We start from the raw sequence: 21,341 nt of genomic DNA, 5'->3' as shown, positions 1-21,341 counted from the left end.
AGTATTGGAGTTTCAGCTTCAGCATCATTCCTTCCAATGAACACTCAGGACTGATTTCCTTTAGGATGGACTGGTTGGATCTCCTTGATGTCCAAGGGACTCTCAAGAGTCTTCTCCAACATCACGGTTCAAAAGCATCAATTTTTTGGTGCTCAGCTTTTTTTAAAGTCCAACTCCCACATCCATACATGACTACTGGAAAAACCTAGCTTTGACGATATGTATCTTTGTCAGCAAAGTAATGTCTCTGCTTTTTATACGCTGTCTAGCTTTGTCATAACTTTTCTTCTAAGGAGCAAGTGTCTTTTAATTTCATGGCCACAGTCACCATCTGCAATGATTTTGGAGCCCAAGAAAATGAAATCTTTCACTGTTTCCATTGTTTCCCCATCTGTTTGCCATGAAGTGATGGGACTGGATGCCATGATCTTAGTTTTTTGAATGTTGAGCTTTAAGCCAATTTTCTCACTTTCCTCTTTCATCAAGAGGCTGTCTAGTTCCTCTTCACTTTCTGCCATAAGGGTGGTATCATCTGCATATCTGAGGTTACTGATATTTCTCCTGGCAATCTTGATTCCAGCTTGTGCTTCATCTAGCCCAGCATTTCACATGATGTACCCTGCATATAAGTTAAATAAGCAGGGTGACAATATACAGCCTTGATGTACTCCTTTCCCAATTTGGAACCAGTCTGTTGTTCCAGGTCCAGTTCTAATTGTTGCTTCTTGACCTGCATACAAATTTCTCAGGAGGCAGGTAAGGTGGTCTGGTATTCTCATCTCTTTAAGAATTTCCCATAGTTTGTTGTGATCCACACAGTCAAAGGCTTTATTGTAGTCAATGAAGCAGAAGTAGACGTTTTTCTGGAATTTTCTTGCTTTTTCTATGAAAAATTTTCTGACAGATGGCAACTTGATCTCTGGTTCCTCTGCCTTTTCTGAATCCAGCTTGAACATCTGAAAGTTCTTGGTTCATATACTGTTCAAGACTGTCTTGGAGAATTCTGAGCATGACCTTGCTGGTGTGTGAAATGAGTGTGATTGTGCAGTAGTTTGGGCATTCTTTGGTATTGCCTTGGGATTGGAATGAAAACTGATTTTTTCCAGTCCTGTGGCCACTGCTGAGTTTTCCAAATTTGCTGTCATATCGAATATAGCATTTTAACAGAATCATCTTTCAGGATTTGAAATAGCTCAACTGAAATTCCATCACCTGCACTAGCTCTGTTTGTAGTGATGTTTCCTAAGGGCCATTTGACTTGGCACTCTAGGATATCTGGCTTTAGGTGAGTGATCACACCTTCATGGTTATCTGGGTCATTAAGATCTTTTTTGTATAGTTATTCTGTGTATTCTTGCCACCTCTTCTTAATATCTTCTGTTTCTGTTAGGCTGAAACCATTTCTGTCCTTTATTGTGCTCATCTTTGCATGAAATGCTCCATTTATATCTGTAATTTTCTTGAAAAGATCTCTAGTCTTCCCCATTCTATTGTTTCCCTCTATTTTTTTGCATTGTTCTCCTAGGAAGGCTTTCTTATTTCTCCTTATTCTTTGGAACTCTGCACTCAGATGGATATATTTTTCCTTTTCACCTTTGCCTTTCACTTCTCTTCTGCCTTTGAGCTACAGTACAGCAGAACTTTCATGCCCGATATGCATCACCCTGGGTGAAGTTTTTAGATGTTTAGCATAATTCACAGAATACAAAGTACGAATGCGAAGGAAGGAGCTTAGTTTGACCAGTTCTGTGAGGTTAGGCAAACTACAAGAGAAATAGTGACACTGGCTGTTGCGTTCACCCCTGTGCATGTTCCAGCTGGATCTGGACCAGGCTGGGGTCAAGCCTCTTACGAGTCCACTTCCCACAGCTCCTGTACTGTCCTGTCTCTCACACTTGTGATGATACTTCTTATTATCTGGTGGTATTGTGATCTGATAGTTCTGGGACTAGTTCAGAACTAGATAGTTCTATGACTAGTCCACTCAGACTCACGTCCATCGAGTCAGTGATGCCATCCAGCCATCTCATCCTCTGTCATCCCCTTCTCCTCCTGTCCCCAATCCCTCCCAGCATCAGGGTCTTTTCCAATGAGTCAACTCTTCGAATGAGGTGGCCAAAGTACTGGAGTTTCAGCTTTAGCATCATTCCTTCCAAAGAAATCCCAGGGCTGATCTCCTTCAGAATGGACTGGTTGGATCTCCTTGCAGTCCAAGGGACTCTCAAGAGTCTTCTCCAACACCACAGTTCAAGAGCATCGATTCTTCAGCACTCAGTTTTCTTCACAGTCCAATTCTCACATCCATACATGACCACTGGATTAGGAACCCATTTTATACAACTCTGTATCCCACAAAAGAAAATGTGCAGTGTCTTATTCACAGTAAGTGGTCAATGAATATTTGCTGAATAAACGAAGGACAAAGTATTCATGGACAGGATGTATGCCTTGGGAAATGCTGAGGTGCAGAGGCTGTGGCCTGTTCTCTTGAATAACCTCAAAGTTGCCCAATTACCTTTTTTAGATGTTAGCTCTGGTTTTTAAAAAGTGCAAAAGATCACTTAGAGCTCAATTATGTAACAAAGGATATTTTAAGGTTGATGATTACAATAACTGTCAAAAACCAAGTCTATTATTAAGGGAAGAACTACAGATTCCTTGGGAGCCTGGTCCAAGAAGGTCATACTGCAAGGGATATCCTAAATTCTTCTGAGGAATAGCCTCTTGTCAGAACAAGTTGTGCAGCTTCCTGAGAAGGATGATACTTATTTGGATGACAAATTACAGAATGCAAAGAAATGAGGCTTTTATTATAATCCCAATGAGGACAGGCTACATTTTATCTTCTTTTTTTTTTTTTTGAACTTGATCAAGTCTTGACTCAGACTGGAGGACTCTGGCCGGTGGGACTCTAACGTGCCCCTCGGTCTGCCTTCTTCTGCCCCTGCTGACCACCAGAGTCTGTGTCTCTTCCCCTCACCACTCATGGTCAGTCCACTGCATGTAAGCAGGAGTGACTCGCCAAGTGCTGCGTGTGCATCCTGAGGGCAGAGGCCTCAGTTCTTGGTGCAGGATCTGTGAGGTGGGGTGCCACCTGACTGTGGGTATTGGGGTAACCAGGAGCTGATCCCCTATGGCTCCTGACACTTGGTGGATACAGAGCTTCCTGTTTTTCCTTTTGGACTCAAGGATGGAGAACAAGGAGACCACTTCTTTTAAAGGTTGGTAAGCCCACACTCAACTCTCTCACACTGCCATATCTGATTCCTCAGCAGTCTCCTTCTCCACACCTGCAGAAGCATCTCTCACCACCTCCCACTGCCATGGCAACACTTTCACCACTGCCCTCCTCACCTCTGCCCGAGGACTCCCACACAGTTTTGACCTTGGCACTCTTCTGATTAATACCCTCGAGTCGCTCTCCAATCCCCACATGACAAAGTTGAAACCCTTGGCATGAAATCAAAGACCTCCTCTGAACAATCAAAGATTGTTCAGACAATCTCCTATCACCCAACACACACCTCCCCAATGCCTTGTTCTTTAGAACAGAAGCTGTGTTGTTTCACATCTTTGTGCCTGCTCACCCCACCTCCCTCAATGCCCTGCTCACCTAGTCTCCTCTAAACCTCTGCATTGCCTGCAAGGCTCAGTTCCAGTGTCTTCTCTGTGATACTTCCTCTGACTATTCCCTCTTTGGTAGTACCAGTGTGATGATAATAATAAAAACAAGAATAGCAACAACGTCATAATTCACCACGATCACCACATCAGGCATTGTTCTAAGTGTTTTACATGCAGTGGCGTTAGTCACTTTAGTCTTTAAAATAACCCTGTGAAGTAGGTGCTATATCCCCGCTTCACAGACGAGTAACTGAGGTGCAGAACTGCCTGTGGTATTGCTAGGACCGACAGCAGGCACAGTTCATCCACGTGGCTGCTCATGAACATATATTTCTTAGTTATAAAGGGCAGTGAACCTCAGTGTTCATCTTCGCAGCAACACTGTCTAGCTGATTGGAGTTCAGAAGGTTACCTTTATTAGCTGGTCCTTGGCATCTTCCTCGTAAAGAGTTGTTCTGGAACCAAATGGTGATATGAACAAAACGGCTAGAATGTACTTGGGGGATTCCCAGGTGGCGGCAGTGGTAAAGAATCTGCCTGCAATGCAGGAGACTTAAGAAACATTGGTTCAATCCCTGGGTTGGGAAGATCCCCTGGAGGGGGGCATGGAAACCCACTCCAGTATTCTTGCCTGGAGAACTCCAGGGACAGAGGAGCCTGGTGGGCTACAGGCCATAGGGTCACAAAGAGTCGGACACGACTGAGCAACTGACACTTGAATTCATCCACGTTCCAGGCTCCACGAATGATGATCCTTTCTCCAGTTAACAGATGAGATTTTACCTCTTAGCCCTGGACATCACGATCCCATGTTCACAGCATAGACAGGGGTTAGTTAGGAGTGGAGACTCAAGTCTTGTCAGAGCTCTCCCACCTACAGACAGGCGAACCTAGCTTCTGAAGGTCCAGACCCCAGCTCAGATCATCCACACCCACTTCAGCCAGTCCTAAAGGCCACTGGGACTATTTATTTCACCCATGAAGTAAAGAAAAGTCCTTTTTCCATAGGTATGTTCAGTGATAACCTTTGGTCATTTGAGCCTATTTGTTGCTCAGCTCGGAAGCTTAACAGCCGTCAGTTAATGACCATTAACTGACTACCAGGTACACGGATGTTGCCAGTCACCAGGAGCCAGAGGGCAGGCAGCCCACCTCCAGCAGAGGTGCTTGACAAGCCGGTTCCCCTCCATGCTCCTCTGCCCCCTCGGCCAGCTGGTAATTTTGCAGACGCTGGGCTACTTGAGGGCAGCCTTTGCCTTGCTCACGTCTGCATGCCCAGCATTCAGCCCAAGTCTGGCACCTAGCAGGCACCAAAGAAAGACTTCCTGCCTGCAGTGGACTGGTCGGTCCCCTGTGGCCCACTGGGTGGTCTGACATATTCAGACGAGGCAGTTCGGACGCTGGTTTCAGCGGACACCGGGCTGTGCCCAGTGAATCACCAGAAACCTGACCCTGCAGCGGGTCTAGGAAGAGGCGCTAAACGCAGGGCTGCAGTGCCCTCTTGTGTCTGGGGCTTCGCTGGGGCTCAGTGCACTCAGGTCTGCAGAGGAGAGTCTCGTGAAAAGCAATCAGCAATGAGATCAGTTTTCCCCAGCGCATGAGAGGTGACAAACACTTGTCACGGGCACCTGGACTTCGCAGGCATGGATGGAAGGCAGGCTCTGCTCCTGGCTCCCTGGGCCACACACCTGTGGAGGAAGGGGCTGGGTGTCTGGGCATCCTCGGCTGTCACACGGGCGGTGGCTTTGCTGGTGGGAAAGGACAGGGTGACCGACTGACTTTTAGAGCAGCGTCCGGGTTCTGAATCCACACACTTTGGTCAGGGGGAGCCTCCAGAGTCTGTAGCTTCCCCAAGGTTAGGGGCAGCGTCTCATTCCAGCGGTGGTTCCAGCGACGTCCCAGGCACAGAGTTGGGGAATCCCTCCGGCTTCTCCTGGCCCTCGCACAGGGTGGTGCAGCTCTGACCCCGGGGGACCTTTCCATTCGCGTGTCTTCCCGCAGACACGAGTCCTGCAGGCGGGCACCCTCTCGTGCTCTTAGTGTTCCTGGTAGCTGCTCTTAACTGAGCCGCGTGGACCCGTGAGGGGAAGGTCGGAATGCGTCTGGGGGGGTCTCCCGGTGGGGCGTGAGGGCGCCGTGACTCTCCTGGGAGGGAGACCAGCCAGGTTTTGCTTTTCCAGACAGATGGTTTGCATTCTACTTTGCAAGGCCTCCTAATCAATTATTCCATATGAATTTCATTTGTGCTAAAGGACAGACATAATGCGTTCTTACTTTTTGAAAAGAAATGCCAAAATCTCCCGCCAGCAGCTTATTCTGCACAGCTAAGACTCTGGAGCTGGAGACAGGGGTCAGTTCCCCGAAGGCAGCCGCAGAAGGTGAGGAGACCCGGCTGTAGGTTTGAACCTGCAGGGAAATGAGCTACAGCGACAAGAGGCTCCCAGTCTCTGCAAGCTTCCTTGTTGTGAAAAGGAAAACAGATAAAATGCGCCCACTCGCACCAAGTGGGAAAGTCTCAACTGAACCTGTGAGAAGCCTCATTTCAAGAGACTGTTTAGAAAGAGACATGTTTTGCAACTTTCTAAGCGACTGCCACCTGCTGAAATGAGGATATAAATTCAGCAGAGATTAGCACCGAAATGCAGAGACATTCAGAAGGAGTTTTCCTAAACAGAACCAACAACCCTTCAGCAGGCTTTTTTTGTTGCTTTGTTCCTTTAAGAGAGATTTTTTTCCCTTTACAACGTCTACTCGGCTCTGCCTGTGTTCTCAGTGACTAAATCAGGGGTGTCTAGATTTCAGAGGCTTTATTCCAGAGCATCGAGGTCTGTTTGTCAACCAGTGATTGAAGAAAGCTTCAAAGTTGTCCACAGAGAGCGCTCTGAGTCTCAGGACCCACTCTGGGCTGTGATGTGACGGCGTGTGATCCGGAACCTTCAGAAACATTCTCCTCAATGGATGGCACGGCTTCCTCTCCTTCTTTGCGTGTCCTTTTCTTTCTGGACGGAGAGTCCCGTGGTCCCTGCTGTACGGTGAGAGCCAGGGGCCGACAGCAAGGACGGTGCAGGAGCGCCAACGGCCGGGAGGCCCCAGCAGGTCAGGGCGGGAGCCGCGGAAGGGAGGTCCTCCCGCACCCACCCTCCTACAGCGCCAGGGGCAGTGAGGCTGCTCACAAACGCGGGGCCTCCCGCCCCAGCCGGAACCGCAGGCCTCCTAGGTTCTCGGTGTGCACCTGCCTCCAAAACGCGCATCCTGCAGACACGCGAGGACAGAGGCCTCGCCCGGCGCCGAGGAGAACTCAACGTGATGAGGAGAACTCAACGTGATGACGTGTAAGCGCAAAACCACGTGACTGAGTGCTGGCGAGGGGGCGGGGACAGGGGGCGCTCCTCCCTGTGGGCGGGAACGGAAGTTGGTGCAGCCCCGTGGAGAAGAGTCTGGAGGTTCCTCAGAGAACTGAAAACAGTTACCACAGGGATCCAGCAGCCCACTCCTGGCCTATACCCAGAAAAATATTAACTTTGAAAAGAGACACCCCTGTGTTCACAGCAGCACTATTTACAACAGCCAAGACATGGAAGCAGTCCATCCACAGATGAATGGATAAGGTGTTACATATACACATACAATGAAATACGACTCATCCGTAGAGATAATGAAATGGTGCCATTTGCAGCGGCATGGATGGGCCTAGGGATTATCCCACTAAGTGAAGTAAGCCAGAAAGATAAACATCATATGATGTCACATATGTGGAAACTAAAACACCACACAAATGAACCTGTCTAGGAAACAGAGACAGACTCCGAGAACAGACTTGCAGTTGCCGAAGGAGAGAGGGTGGGGGAGGAAAGGGTTGGGAGGTCGGGATGAGCAGATGGATGCGAACTGTTCCATACAGAATGGATAGACAACAAGGCCCTACTGTTACAGCACAGGGAGCTACACTCAACATCCTGCAATAAACCAAAAAGAATATGAAAAATAATATATATGAGTGTAACGGAATCACTGCTCACCAAATAGCAGAAAGTAACACGCTGTAAATCAACTATATTTCAATTTTAAAAAGTCACATGACCGGCTTTCCAAACTGGGACAGAGAATTCTGGAGTTGATGAGAAATAAGGACCCATGTAGATCAAGAATTTCTCTGTCTCTATTTTTGTCTGAGAAACGACCTGCTTGAGGTGAAACAAAAGATTACTTCTAACTTATTGGAGCACCTCAAAGCTTCTGCTGGGACTGTGAAGCTGGGTGTTGGCATAGCTAATGGGCTAGACAAGCATGAAGGTGCTCCATGCGGGCTTTGGACATCGACATGGCTGCGGTCACTTGTCCAAGAACTAACGGGGGTGATGCTGCACTTCACAGGCTCCGGGAGACGCTGCTGCTGCTGCTGCAAGTCGCTTCAGTCGTGTCCGACTCTGTGCGACCCCATAGACGGCAGCCCACCAGGCTCCCCCGTCTCTGGGATTCTCCAGGCAAGAACACTGGAGTGGGTTGCCATTTCCTTCTCCAATGCATGAAAGTGAAAAGTGAAAGTGAAGTCACTCAGTTACTTAAATGTAAACACAACCCAGAAAACAAGCCGTTTCACAGAAAGGGAGACCGAGGTTCAGAAAGGCCGGATGCCGGGCTGTGGGGCGTGGCGCTGGAGCGGCCCTCACGCATGTGGCCCTGTCCTTATGCTGTGACTCCAAGAACAACCCGGGGGAGGGGGCACGTCCAGGTCCACCCTCACACACTCACATCCGGCTGCTCTTTCCCTGAGTCACACACCTGCCAAGGCCACCTCGTAACTGGCTCCCTGATACACCAAGAGGGGACTTCCAATTTCTCAGCAGCGGCCCCTGTTTAGAACAGAAGGTAACGCTGAACTCCCATGCGTCAGATAGCCAACAGCTGTATTTTGTTAGTATAAACTCACTTTCTAAATTTACAGTGTAGTTTATAACTTCCCAATATGAAGTCAGTCTATAAAAAAAATAGACTCTAAATGAATGAGAGAGTAGAGTTAAAGGAGAAGTTTTATTTCAGTCTCAACACCATTTCTCTATTTTCATTCGCACAGCTGAAGACTCTGTAAACACCGCCCGCAGTCACATCGCTGCAGCTGGATCAAGGTTTCTCGCAGTGGCCTGGCCACCTCAGACCTGCCTCCGTTCACATGAGGCTTTCTTGCTAGATACATGTGGCTGCACACCAGAAACCTGCTTTGTATCTGACTTAACATGTTTATGACACCATTACACATTCTGTTAAGTGAGTCATGCATGCATGCATGCTAACTCGCCTCAGTTGTGTCCAACTCTTTATGACCCTATGGACTGCAGCCCGCCAGCCTCCTCTGTCCATGAGATTCTCCAGGCAAGAATACTGGAGTGGGTTGCCATTTCCTTCTCCAGGGGATCTTCCCAATCCAGGGATCAAACCTGGGTCTCCTGTGACTCCTGCATGCAGGTGAGTTTTTATTGCTGAGCCACCAGGGAAGCCCATTAAGTGAGTTATATGAGAAATGAAAGTCAGTGCAAACATTAGCCTACCAGCTGATATCTAAATTCCTGAGCAGGGCGTGTAAGGTTCCGGAAACCTGGCCCCCCGCCCCCCGTCCTGCCTGGTGGCACCCCCACCTTGTATGCTGTTCCCATCCTTGTATTTCTACAAACCTGTGAGTCCGATCCACGCTTCTGATTCTTGGTTAGACTCCTCCCTTTGTTGAGAGTGCTCTGCTTTTTCTCAAGACAAACGTTTTCTTCTTCAAGAAGCCAGCCTGTTGGTGAAGCTCTCCCACTAGACACTCTTCCAGGCGTGTGCTTGTGCAATCGTGTGATGTTATTCAGGGCTACCTTACACTGCAGCGTTTACATGGATCCATGGATCCGTTCCCCTCAATCTGTCTTTCACTTTCCACTATTCTCATTAGACCAATGCGAACTCCTCCATCCCCTGCCCTCGTGGCCTGCTCTGCCCTGCTCACCCCTCTTCTCTGAGTCAGAGGCTTTCAACTCTGGGAGGAGGAGACTTCAGTAGAGTGTCATGGGTGACCTTGTGGGGGAGGACGCAGGATGGGGCAGGGACTGAGTTGGTGTCAGAGTCAAGAAGCAGTCGGTGTCGATTTCCAAGATGGAAAAGAGAAAGGAGAGGGGGTTTCGGGCACAGCAGGAAGAGGGTTTTAAAAGAATCATCAAGAATATTAACAGTTGCTCATATATATGGAATTTAGAAAGATGGTAATGATAACCCTGTATGCGAGACAGCAAAAGAGACATAGATGTGTAGAACAGTCTTTTGGACTCTGTGGGAGAGGGAGAGGGCGGGATGATTTGGGAGAATGGCATTGAAACATGTAAATTATCATATGTGAAAGGAATTGCCAGTCCAGGTTCAATGCATGATACAGGGTGCTTGGGGCTGGTGCACTGGGATGACCCAGAGGGATGGGATGGGGAGGGAGGTGGGAGGGGGGTTCAGGATGGGGAATACAGGTATACCAATGGCAGATTCAAGTCAATGTATGGCAAAACCAATACAATATTGTAAAGTTAAAAAAAAAAAAAACAGCAGCTCAGAAAACTTCCACAGGGCTGGCTGGTGTGAATCAGAGCATCCTTCAGGGAAGGGATAGCTGTGACAGCTTAGAAGATTGGAAAGGACCGTCCAGTAGCAAAGATGGGAGCAAGAACAGAACACAGATGAGGGAAGGGTCCAGGCAGCTTTAAAACCTGAGTTGCAAATGGGACGTGCTCTGGGGTCTTTACAGAGAGTCACAGGCGATGCTCCTGGAAGGCAAGTCCAGATGCCACCTCAGGAGCAGAGACACCATCAGCAGGGCAGGGCAGGGCAGGGTCCTGGGCAGATGGAGCAAGCCTCTTGCCCATTCGAGTGCGGTGTGCGGCTCCTGCTAGAATCGCCAGGCAAACACAGCTCGGAGTTTCACCCGTTGCTGCTGCTGCTCTCAGTGCGACGTCAGCCTGGCTCAGGACAGCGAGAGTGGCCGGGGTTGCTGTCATGGCCTCTGAGCCTGTATTGCTCATGGCCCAGCTCCCAGTGTGCTCAGGATCCAGTTGCTTTCCTGCCAATATCTCCCACTGCTTTTCCTACCATAGAGCTTGAGGCAAATATTAATATACTGGGTTGATCCATAAAGAAGGCTGAGAGCTGAAGAGCTGATATTTTCAAACTGTGGTGTTGGAGAAGACTCTTGAGAGTCCTTTGGACAGCAAGGAGATCAAAACAGTCAATCCTAAAGGAAATAAATCTTGAATATCCACTGGAAGGACTGATGCTGAAGCTGAAGCTCCAGTACTCTGGCCACCTGATGTGAAGAGCTGACCCATTGGAAAAGACCCTGATGCTGGGAAAGATTGAGGGCAGGAGGAGAAGGGGACGACAGAGGATGAGATGGTTGGATGGCATCACCAACTCAATGGACATGAGTTTGAGCAAACTCTGGGAGATGGTGAAGGACAGGGAAGCCTGGTGTCCTGCAGTCCATGGGGTCGCAAAGAGTTGGATATGACTGAGCAACTGACTAAATAAGACATTTAAACATAAATGTGAATGATAATTAGATATTTACAGATGAGAGTGCATTATTGGTGAGAAGACTGCTGACACCAATGGTAATGACTCAGAAGATGCTGATGCTGACTTGCTGTTCAGGGCTGTGTCATAGTTGAAAGTAGGGTTGGACAACCAAAAATAGAAAATCTGAGGTGCAGAGGTTGCTGAAAGTCGTCTTAGAAAGTGAAGTGTCAATGTGCCAGGATTTAAAGTTTATGACCATTTAAAATTTTTACGTAGATTTTTTTTGTTGAAATAATGTTTGGACTATACTAAGTAAATTAAAATATAGTATTAACACTAATACTACAGTTTCTACTTTTAAAATATAAGCACTAGAAAACTTCAATTATCTATGTGGTTCATTTTGTGTTTCTATTAAATAGTGCTTGTCTAAAGTTTATGATCCTAAGCCTGATTTCAAAAGTTATTTTTCTGACTTCAAATGTACTATAATATATATATCAGAAAAAAAGCTCTTTTCTGGAAAAAATAAAATTTATAACCATTTAAAACTGAGGTACGGGACTTCCCTGGTGATGCAGCGGATAAGAATCTGCCTGCCAATGCAGGGGACACTGGTTTGATTCCTGGTCCAGGAAGATTCCACATGCCGTGGAGCAACTAAACCTAGGTGTTACAACCACCGAGCCTGTGCTCTGGAGGCCATGAACCGTGACTCCTGAGCCCACGTGCTGTAACTATTGAAGCCTGCGTGCCTAGAGCCTGCGCTCTGCAGTGAGAGAAGCCACCACAGCAGAGAGCAGCCCCCTCTCGCCACAACTAGAGAAAGCCTGTGCGAAGCAATGGAGATGCAATGCAACCCAGAATAAAGAAATTTAAAAAACTAAAAAAGAAAAATTCTTAGAATGGATGTATAGGTAGCCTTTTCTCTGGAAGATGGGTTGGTTGGAGGTACACAGACACCTGTCTGGATCAAAGAAGGCAGGGGAAATGTTTTAGATTTTCTCCCTAAACCATAACTATGATATTCTAGTGTAATTACATTTATAAAGCACATATATATTGATTATTGTGACACAGATGTACTTTATCTGGTCAGCGTTCAACACATCCCACGAGAACGCATCAGAGAAGACAGGTGGTCTTGGATGGAGGGGTCATGTAGACACTGGCTGCTGGGAGTGAGCTCCGCCCCTGGCAAAGGTCATGAGGAAGGAGGCTTGGCATACGCAAAGGCGGGATCAAGCCTCAGGAGTCTCCCTGGAAATTCTCGAGCATCTACCCCCAAAACCAGAGTCTGCCTACTTTCTGCTTTGTGCTCTCACCTACACCTCTGACTTTATGGGGGGGCTGTCCCCCACTACCTCTCTCTGAAAAAAGAGTTAGCTTACAGCTCCAGTTAACAATTCCTGGGTGTGACAGTGTTTCAACCTACAAACTCCTTTGGAAGTCCTCTAGCCTGCCTGAATAGGTTTTTCCGGCCACATGTGATTGTTCAGAGCCTCCCAACTGTGAGAGGCAGGAGATGTTCTAAACTGTCTAAACACAGATTCCTTTGAGTAGTTAAAAGATTGATTAGAAATTGTATTGGTGAAGGGTTTTTCACTTGTTGGGCCAATGTTTGCTGCTAAGTCTCCATATCCGTTACCTACTGTGTCCTTGGCGGTGTATTGATTGATATAATGGGTGTATAGAAATGTAAGCAGTTGCCTCAATGTTTGTAACCTTGGACCCTTGAGTTAATTCTTTTCTTGATTGAGCCCACCTCACTTTTGCCCTATAGGAATGCAACTTTCTCCAATGCTTTTTGGAGGCTGGCGCCTGACTTTAGAATAATCACCTTTAGAGAAAAATAAGTTTCTTTTAATGTTAACAGGCCTCCTGGCCAGAAGATGATGTAAATCACCTAAACTTTTGCATATGGTAAGTTTGAAAGACTGGCTTCGATAAGGATCAGGAACGGCTGTCTTTGCATGACTCTACCCCTTCCCCCATTACCCTCTATGCACAACTTAAGGTATAAAACTACTTTGGAAAATAAAGTATGTCCTTTTTGTTCACCGAAATTTGGTCTCCCCATGTTGTTCTTTCTTTCACCTTCTAGCTGAACTTTTCCTCTGAGGCAGGGAAGCTCGTCAAGCCTACTAATTTTGCCTGGGCTTCTAAGATCTGACCGGGGAGGCCTTAGTGTCTCCTCTCCTTCGGGAGAACGGAAGGACGCCTGCGGCCTTCGTAGGTGACGTAAATTCCCTGCTTTGGAATTTTATTCAGCCTCTTTTCTTCACTGAATTTCTTCGCTGAGCTATCCTTATTTCACCACTCTTTATATCCTTAATAAACATTTAATCAAGCAGTTGTTTCCTGATCCTCGCTGACGCCGTCCCCGCTTCGAATTCCCTGGATCAGCGGGGGCTGGTCCCCGGCAACTGGCTTCTCTTGTTGTTGTTTAGTGGCTCAGTCATGTCCAGCTCTTTGCAACCCCATGGACGGCAGCACACCAGGCATCCCTGTCCTCCACTGTCTCCTGGAGTTTGCTCAAGTTCATGTCCATCGAGTCGGTGATGCCATCTCATCCTCTGTCCTCCCCTTCTCCTCCTGACTTCAGTCTTTCCCAGCATCAGGGTCTTTTCCAATGAGTCAGTTCTTGACATCAGGTGGCCAAAGTATTGGAGCTTCAGTTCAGCATCAGTCTTTCCAATGACTATTCGGGACTAATTTCCTTGAGGATTGACCAGTTTGATCTCCATGCAGTCCAAGGGACTCTCAAGAGTCTTCTCCAGCACCGCAATTCGAAAGCGTCGGTTCTTTGGTGCTCAGCCTGCTTTATGGTCCAACTGCAATCTGTACATGACTATTGGAAAAACCACAGCACTGACTATTGGGGACCTTTGTTGGCAAAATGACGTCTCTGCTTTTTAATATGTTGTCTTGGTTCGTTGTAGTTTTCCTTCCAAGGAGCTAGAATCTTTCAATTCGATCCCTGGGTTGGGAAGATCCCCTAGAGAAGGGGATGGCTACCTGCTTCAATATTCTTGTCTGGGAAATCCCACGGACAGAGGAGCCTGGCGGGACTACAGTCCATGGGGTCACAAAGAGTTGGACATGACTGAGTGACTAACATTTTCAACGCTCCTGGCAGGGGATAAACATCAACTCTTGCCTGAGAGAAATCCGGGAGTGTACAGGAGGTCATTGGGCAGCCAGGCAAAAGTATGGGTGTGTGGAACACTGAGCATAGAGCACTCTACGCAGATCTATTTGTGCTAAGAGTATAAATTACAAGGAGTCAGACATGGGAATATGGGCGTCGAGTATTAAACTATAGGAATGTACTTTTCAACATGTAAGAAGCTGGACACATACCGACTATTTCCATTACCTACCTCACAGGGTCATTGAGAGGACCAACTCAGCATGTAAACTGAGGCTTGCTGGTATACCTTAGAGTAGATCTGATCTTATTGTAAGATGTTGTATCATAATACAACCATTTGGATGCAGCTGGCTTCATTGCCAGGCCCAAGAGATCTGGAAAGGAACTTAATCCCTACATTAAATATGCAAGTGAGTTTCCACAAAGTTCTACTGAACACGGTTTACACCTGTACCTCATGGAAGTATTAAGTGATTGCCTAAAACCCATGCCATTTAGATATAAATGCTGACACTGATAGATGGGATCCAGCCAGGTAACGAGTGGATATACACATTGCAAATGTTTCCAAGTCTTTACTTACTTATATTCTATTTTAGCCTATGTTTAATCTAACAGTGTGCAAAGGTATAACAATAATGTACATATTTTAAAGTGGTCACATAATAAAAATTAAAAATTATAAAGAAACATAAAAGTGGCAATCTTTGAGAAACCACAGAGGAAATGTGAATGAACAATTAGAGGAGAAAGTACATAATGATGAGACAGGATGAAACGCTACAGTGAGGAAGATGGACAAAGTCTACCACAGCAGCAAGAAGATCAACCAGTCCATCCTAAGGGAAACCAACCCTGAATGCTCATTACAAGGACTGATGCTGAAGCTCCAATACTTTGGCCACCTGATGTGAAGAACTAACTCATTGGAAAAGACCCTTATGCTGGGAAAGAGTGAAGGCGGGAGGAGAAGAGGGCAGCAGAGGATGAGAGGGTTGGATGGCACCACCAACTCAATGGGCATGAGTTTGAGTAAATTCTGGGAGACAGTGGAGGACAGAGGATTCTAGTGTGCCGCAGTCCATGGGGTCACAAAGAGCTGGACATGACTTAGCAGCCAAACAACACCAACAACAAGGAGAAGAACTATATGCCAGAGGACTAATTAAACAGAAGTTCTGACTGCAAGCTACTGATGAGCTGTGATCAGTCATGATGGGATTCCACCGCTGGGCACTGCAGCATAAGTGAAGGTGACAGACCCACATCGGATAAGCTTACCAGAAACCGTCATAATGGAAGGTCCATGAAAAGGAAGAAGAACAGGTTTACATGGGGCTGCCACTGTTTCACGTGGCTACGACACCCAGCCCTTACGTACGGATGTGGGTGAGCTTGCATCTGCTCTGACTGGGCCTCTATTTCAGTGGCTAGGGTGCACCCTGAACTAGTTAGTAAATCCTCTGACCACAGTCTTTAACCAAGGTGAACATCCATGGTTCCTGACGTGATGGCCGGACACTTCTGAGCCCGGGAGCACCCACAGACTTTCCTTTCCCAATTCACCCAAGAGAATCATTCAGCTGCCCTTACATTTCCCCTCAGCCTTATAAGGAAAGATTTTAGTTGCTGTTCTGCTTACATCTGAGAAGCTAAGTTTACCTACATAGTAGAGTCCTGCAGCAGTGGGGGAGGAGCAGTTAAATGCTGCTCAGAGGTTTACAAAAGTGGTCCAGCGGTTAAGTCTGCCATGCAATGCAGGGGACGTAGGTTAGATCCCTGGTTAGGGACTAAGATCCCACATGCCCTGCAGAGCAACAGAGCCAGCACAGCACAGCTCGCTTCTGTGCCATAACCAAGGTCCTGCAGGACACACGGAGAGCCCAGGTGTCGCAACCAAGACTCGATGCGGCCAAACAAACAGAAGTCTACCAGAGTGGCTTTGGAGTGTGGAAGAAGCAAGCAGGAGAGGGCGCGGAGGTTAATAAACGCTCCTGTGGGCTACACATTGGGATCTACTGTTATATCTACTGGGCTTCCCTGGTGGCTCAGATGGTAAGGAGCCTGCCTGCAATGCAGGAGACCTGGGTTCAATCCCTGGGTCGGGAAGATCCCCTGGAGAAGGGAATGTCAACCCTCTCCAGTATTCCTGCCTGGAGAATTCCATGGACAGAGGAGGCTGGTGGGCTATAGTCCATGGGGTCGCAAAGCATCAGACACGACTGAGTGACTAACACTACGTTTCAATGATTCAAAAAGTCCTGAGGTGACAACTCCACGATCAGTTAAGAGTTAAGTTTCTTAATAAGATGCAGCAGGGGGTTGAGATCAGGTCAGACGGTCTCTGAGGTCTCCTATCCTTCAAACTCTACGAATCAGTTCTGTCTCTGGTGGGTCCAGGCCTATGTGTGGGGAGGGACGCCCGTGCTTCTGAAGCTGAGCTCACGGGGGCCTCGGGGGCCGAGTCCTGTCTGTGACCTGGGACGGCCCTACTGGCTCTCTGCTTCTGTTTTCCTTCACAGTGGCCACTGAGGAGCCATCTCCTCACCCGGAATATCCACAGACCACCATACAGGCAGCCCTATAAAGAAAATAAGTCCCTGGACTGGCTGGAGCATAAACATAAAAAGAAATGTTATTTCCCACTCGGGACGGACGCCAGCAGGAGGACAGGAAATCTGCACACAAATGAATGTCCAGTGACCTCCACACGCTTCCAAGGGGCCTCCCAACTCGGGCGCCATGTTTATGTCCACCGCCTGCACACGGGAGCTTCTGTGCCCAAACCCAGGGCCACAGACGTCCTGGGAGAGCCGTTCAGTTTCAACCCTGGGTGGGGGTCCGCGGGATTGGACAACGAGAGCCTGCCGTCCTCACATGAGGCCCTTCCCACTGAGCTCTGCTGTGAGAAGACCCTGCAGAACCGAGCAGGAGTGCACACTGGTGAACATTCAGTTCAGTTCAGTTAGTTCAGTAGCTCAGTCGTCTCAGACTCTTTGCGACCCCATGGACCGCAGCACGCCAGGCTTCCTTGTCCATCACCAACTCCCGAAGCTTGCTAAAACTTCTGTCCACTGAGTTGGTGATGCCATCCAACCATCTCATCCTCTGGGGAATGTTAGCAAGAACCCAAGAACGAGACCCAAACCACGACCACCTTGGCCAGGGACAACACAGAGCCTGAAGCCCCCAGCTCACTGTCTGCCTCGAATTTACACCTATTTCTGGAAAATGACATCTGCCTTCTTTTCGAGACCTTCCTTGAGGGAGGCTCTGTCACCTTTCCCATCCAGTCAGTATTTCTGGGACTTCCTCTTTAGGACTTCCGTTTCCATTCTGTATTTCATCACGACCTTCCACACCGTAAGGCCACATCCTCCCCTAGAGGTAAAGACTCAGATCTCTGGTCCTGCAGCTTCCGTCCGGCCCCCGTCTCCCACTCCTGGTGGGCCTGCTGACCACACTCCCCAGTCCCTGCGCTCTGCGCATCTCTGCATGTTCCCAACACCTAATTTCACAAAGGTCCTGCCCTGGGCAACAGGTCTTGATGGGAAAAGAGGAGTCTGGTAGGATGCTTCCAGGCGATTGGGACCTGGAGTTGTAGCTCAGATTCTCCCACCCCCCACCCAACATGCCATTTTCTTCCCATCACATCATCCAAGGACAGTGTCTGGGAATGCGCTCGGGTGATGAAGGGGCTGAGATTTCAGACGGTGACGCTGTTAAGAGAGGACGAGGTCCCAAGCTACTGAGTGGCCATCAAGGCTATCACAGCCTGAAGAAGGCTCTTCACGCCTCACCTGAGACCCTGGGATCGAATTGCTCCTGGTGTTGGTCCGTTCTTGCCCTCAGAGTAGTTTCCTCCAAGAGATGATCTCAGTAGATCAAGCTCTTCCTTGAGACATATTTTGTTACAACTGTATTTATTATCTCTTACTTTTCTATGGGTTCCTATCATATCTTTCCAAGACACGAGGACAAGATGCAAACATTTTTGTCCATGATGGGACTTGGCCTGCTGTTTTGTGTATGCTGACTGGTGTGATCAAGAACTTTTTGAAGTATGGGATAAATTATCTATGCACTGGGTCCTAGGAACAGAAGTTTATTTTCCGGGTTCTTTTATATCTCAATCTTTACATATACTTAATAATTTTTGAAATGTTATATCACCTTTTTAGATGATCTGCGTCCATCCATGTGTAAGATAAATATATATATATTTTAAAGGAAAATGTAGGTGAATTTTAGGGTTAACCGGCATAGCATGTGGAGAAAACTCTGATAAACTGTAACCCTTTATAAGATGTAAAACATCAGCAATGCTCCAGACAGAGGTGATCCAGGAACATTGCTCCGTGAGCCGATGTCCTCGGCCGGCGGCCCTTCCTGTCCTGGGGGTCCCGGAGCTCCTCAAAGCGGCTAAAAACGACCCACGCCCCCATGGCGGTGGGAACTCACCTTCGCACTTGAGCAGGAAGAAGTCGGCACCGGGGCTGAAGGAGGCGCTGAAGTAGGTGCAGTTGTCCACCAGGTCACAGGACAGGCACTGCCGGTTGAAGCTGCCCACTGTGCTGGCGCTGCGGGGAGGGCGGGCAGGAGCGGTCACCTCGGGCAAGACCCTCAGTCCCAGCCCTGCGAGGGGCCCGCCGGCTTCCCCTACAGGGGAGGTCTGGGGGCGCTGTCTCCCTGCCTGTCTCCCTGCTGGGACCCCCTCGGTGCCAGGCTTGGCTGTCACAAGCTCTCCCTGCCCCGCCAAGGACAGGGGCCCCCGGGCACAGCTGCTTCTGGGGGTCACCCAGGCGGGGCGGGTCCTGGTGGGAGAGTGTGGGGTGTTGTCTCCAGCGCTGTGTCCCTCTGAGCAGGCGACCAGCGTTCTGGGAGCAGCATCTACGCGCTCTGGGGTCTCACTCCCCTTGGAGCGCCTGCCACCGGGTCAGGGCAAGACAGGGGCTCCTGAAACTGCAGCGCTTGGGCTCCAGGTTCCCCCACGACCAGACCAGCGAGTGAGCGGGAGGGAGCTGCTCACTCAGGGGCCGAGAACAGGAGCGGGCGACCCGCAGCTGTCACTCGGGGCCTTGCTGATCAAGCACGATTTAACGCCCCGAAGACTTAGCCAACAGGCGTTATCAGAGGCTACAAGACACCGAGATGCCTTTCAGAACACTGGAAGAAGTCCCGGTCTGAGTTGCTGGCACAGGAAGCGTCCGGACGTGAAAACCGTCCACCGGGCCGAAGACTTTCGGTGGGAAGGGGACAGCGTCCTGACAGGACAAGTCAGAGGCAGGTGAGTGGCCAGTCTACATCCCCCTTTGCTAATATGGGATGGGACGGATGGGATTATCCGGGTGGACAAGCAGAGGTGACCTGTCTATGGAGACAAGCGGGCCTGTGACTGCAGGGATGTGCCCAAGTTTTCTCTACCTCTGAAAGGACCCCCCTGTGCAGCCCTTACTCTGCGGCTGGAAGGGGCGGCCGTGCACCTGACGGGGTCGGGGGGGCAGGTACCATCCAGGCCACAGGGGCCTCACACCACGGAGTCCCCTTAGGTGGCCCTGAGCCGGCGGCAGGAACCAGCCGCTACCTCCTTCCCGTCTGGAAAGCGTGGCGGGGGTGGTAACGGTGCCCCACTGTTGGGGCAGAGGGTGGGCGGCGTTGGGGGGAGAGGGCGGGGGGGGGGGGCGGGGTTGCGGGGGAGAGGGCGGGGAGGTGGGGGCGGGGTTGGGGAGAGGGCGTGGTTGGGGAGAGGGCCGTCGGGTGGGCGGGGTTTGGGGAGAGGGCGGGCGGGTGGGCGGGGTTTGGGGAGAGGGCGGGCGGGTGGGCGGGGTTTGGGGAGAGGGCGGGCGGGTGGGCGGGGTTGTGGGGAGAGGGCGAGCGGGTGGGCGGCGTTGGGGAGAGGGGTTGGGGAGTCAGGGTGCGGAGTGGGGAGTGGGGTGGGGACGCACCTGTACAGCTGGCGCCGCCTTGGCAGGTCCTCCGTGCTGAGGAAGTAGCTGTGAAGATCAGCGGGGGCACAGAGGTTAGCTGGCTTCCGGGCAGGTTGGTACTTGGCACGTCAGGCCCGCCCCCCGCCGCCCCCCAGGGGTCGTGCGCTGTTCAGGGCCCACAGCTGGCAACTTCCTGCCCGGGGCCAGCTCCCCGTGGGCGGCAGGGGACGGCCACACTCCCACGGGCTGAAGGCGCCGCTCCCGGGCAGACCTCCGCTGGCCCAGGTGTGCCCGCACCGCCCAGGGCTCGGCCGCAGGGTGCACAACTGGGTCTGGATGCGGGAATCCTTCACAGGGCCGGGAGTCCAGACACGCAGCCCGACTCCAAGACTCCTCGGCCCATGCCCGCCCGGGACCCCACGCGGGAACCCAGGCTCTGGTCCAGGAGCAGGCAGGGTGGCAGCGTCCCTCCTGCCTGAGTGGAGCCCCAGGTCCTGACGTTACCGGCCCCGACCGTTTGGAGGAAGTCCCATAACTTCTTTCCGTCTTGGCCCTCTCTCTCAGAAGCGGGGAAGCAGTGAACGTTTGCTGGGGAGGCCCTTGGCTCCCCGACCCCACCCCCGAGAGCCAGCAGAGGCTCAGGGCCCCGCATGGCTGCAGGCCCGGCAGCGTCTGTTGCTAGGACCCGGTGACTCGGGACGTGGCGTGGTGGCAGCTAGGGCCTTGAGACGGGGAGGGTCGGGGCCAAGGGCCCTGCGAGCGGAGAAGGATGTGGGGTGGCAGGAGGCCGCTCACTCACATCTGACTCCGCTTCTCGTCGTAGGACAGGATCTTGGTCACGTCCCAGTCCCCGGAGGTGATCGACTGGATGTTGTCGTTGCTGCTGTTGGGCTGCAACACAGGCGGGGGCGGGGGTGCGGGGTTGGGGAGGGGCTGGATCGCAGCCTCCCTTCTCAGCCCCGGGACCCTCAGACACGAGGTGGTGAGCAGGGCCTCCCTGGGGTGGCCCCTCCTCCTGCCCCACCCTGGCCTCCTCTGCCCATCCCCGATTCTCTGAGTGCTGCTGTGACGGGCAGGACTCCTGGTCACCGCGCTCATCAGCCGGC

At 50.3% G+C, this 21,341-nt stretch overlaps 1 protein-coding gene across 4 annotated transcripts in view; it reads right to left on the bottom strand.

Annotated features, from left to right (window-relative positions):
• The window catches only part of DPP6 (dipeptidyl peptidase like 6), a 960,318-nt gene that overhangs the window by 45,456 nt on the left and 893,521 nt on the right, over window positions 1-21,341 (bottom strand). For all 4 annotated transcript variants that reach the window (XR_011566384.1, XM_070788461.1, XM_070788459.1 and 1 more), the window contains exons 14-16: window positions 21,035-21,126; window positions 20,254-20,301; window positions 18,770-18,888 (exon numbers count right to left, since the gene is read on the bottom strand). Coding sequence is in view for 3 of the 4 variants with exons in the window: in XM_070788461.1 (XP_070644562.1) it covers window positions 18,770-18,888; window positions 20,254-20,301; window positions 21,035-21,126 (259 nt within the window). In the remaining variant the exon portion in view is untranslated. The remainder of the gene's footprint in view (window positions 1-18,769; window positions 18,889-20,253; window positions 20,302-21,034; window positions 21,127-21,341) is intronic.

Source organism: Bos indicus, chromosome 4 (assembly GCF_029378745.1).
Source record: "Bos indicus isolate NIAB-ARS_2022 breed Sahiwal x Tharparkar chromosome 4, NIAB-ARS_B.indTharparkar_mat_pri_1.0, whole genome shotgun sequence".
NCBI lineage: Eukaryota > Metazoa > Chordata > Mammalia > Artiodactyla > Bovidae > Bos > Bos indicus.
This window is presented reverse-complemented; position numbering and strand designations above follow the sequence as displayed.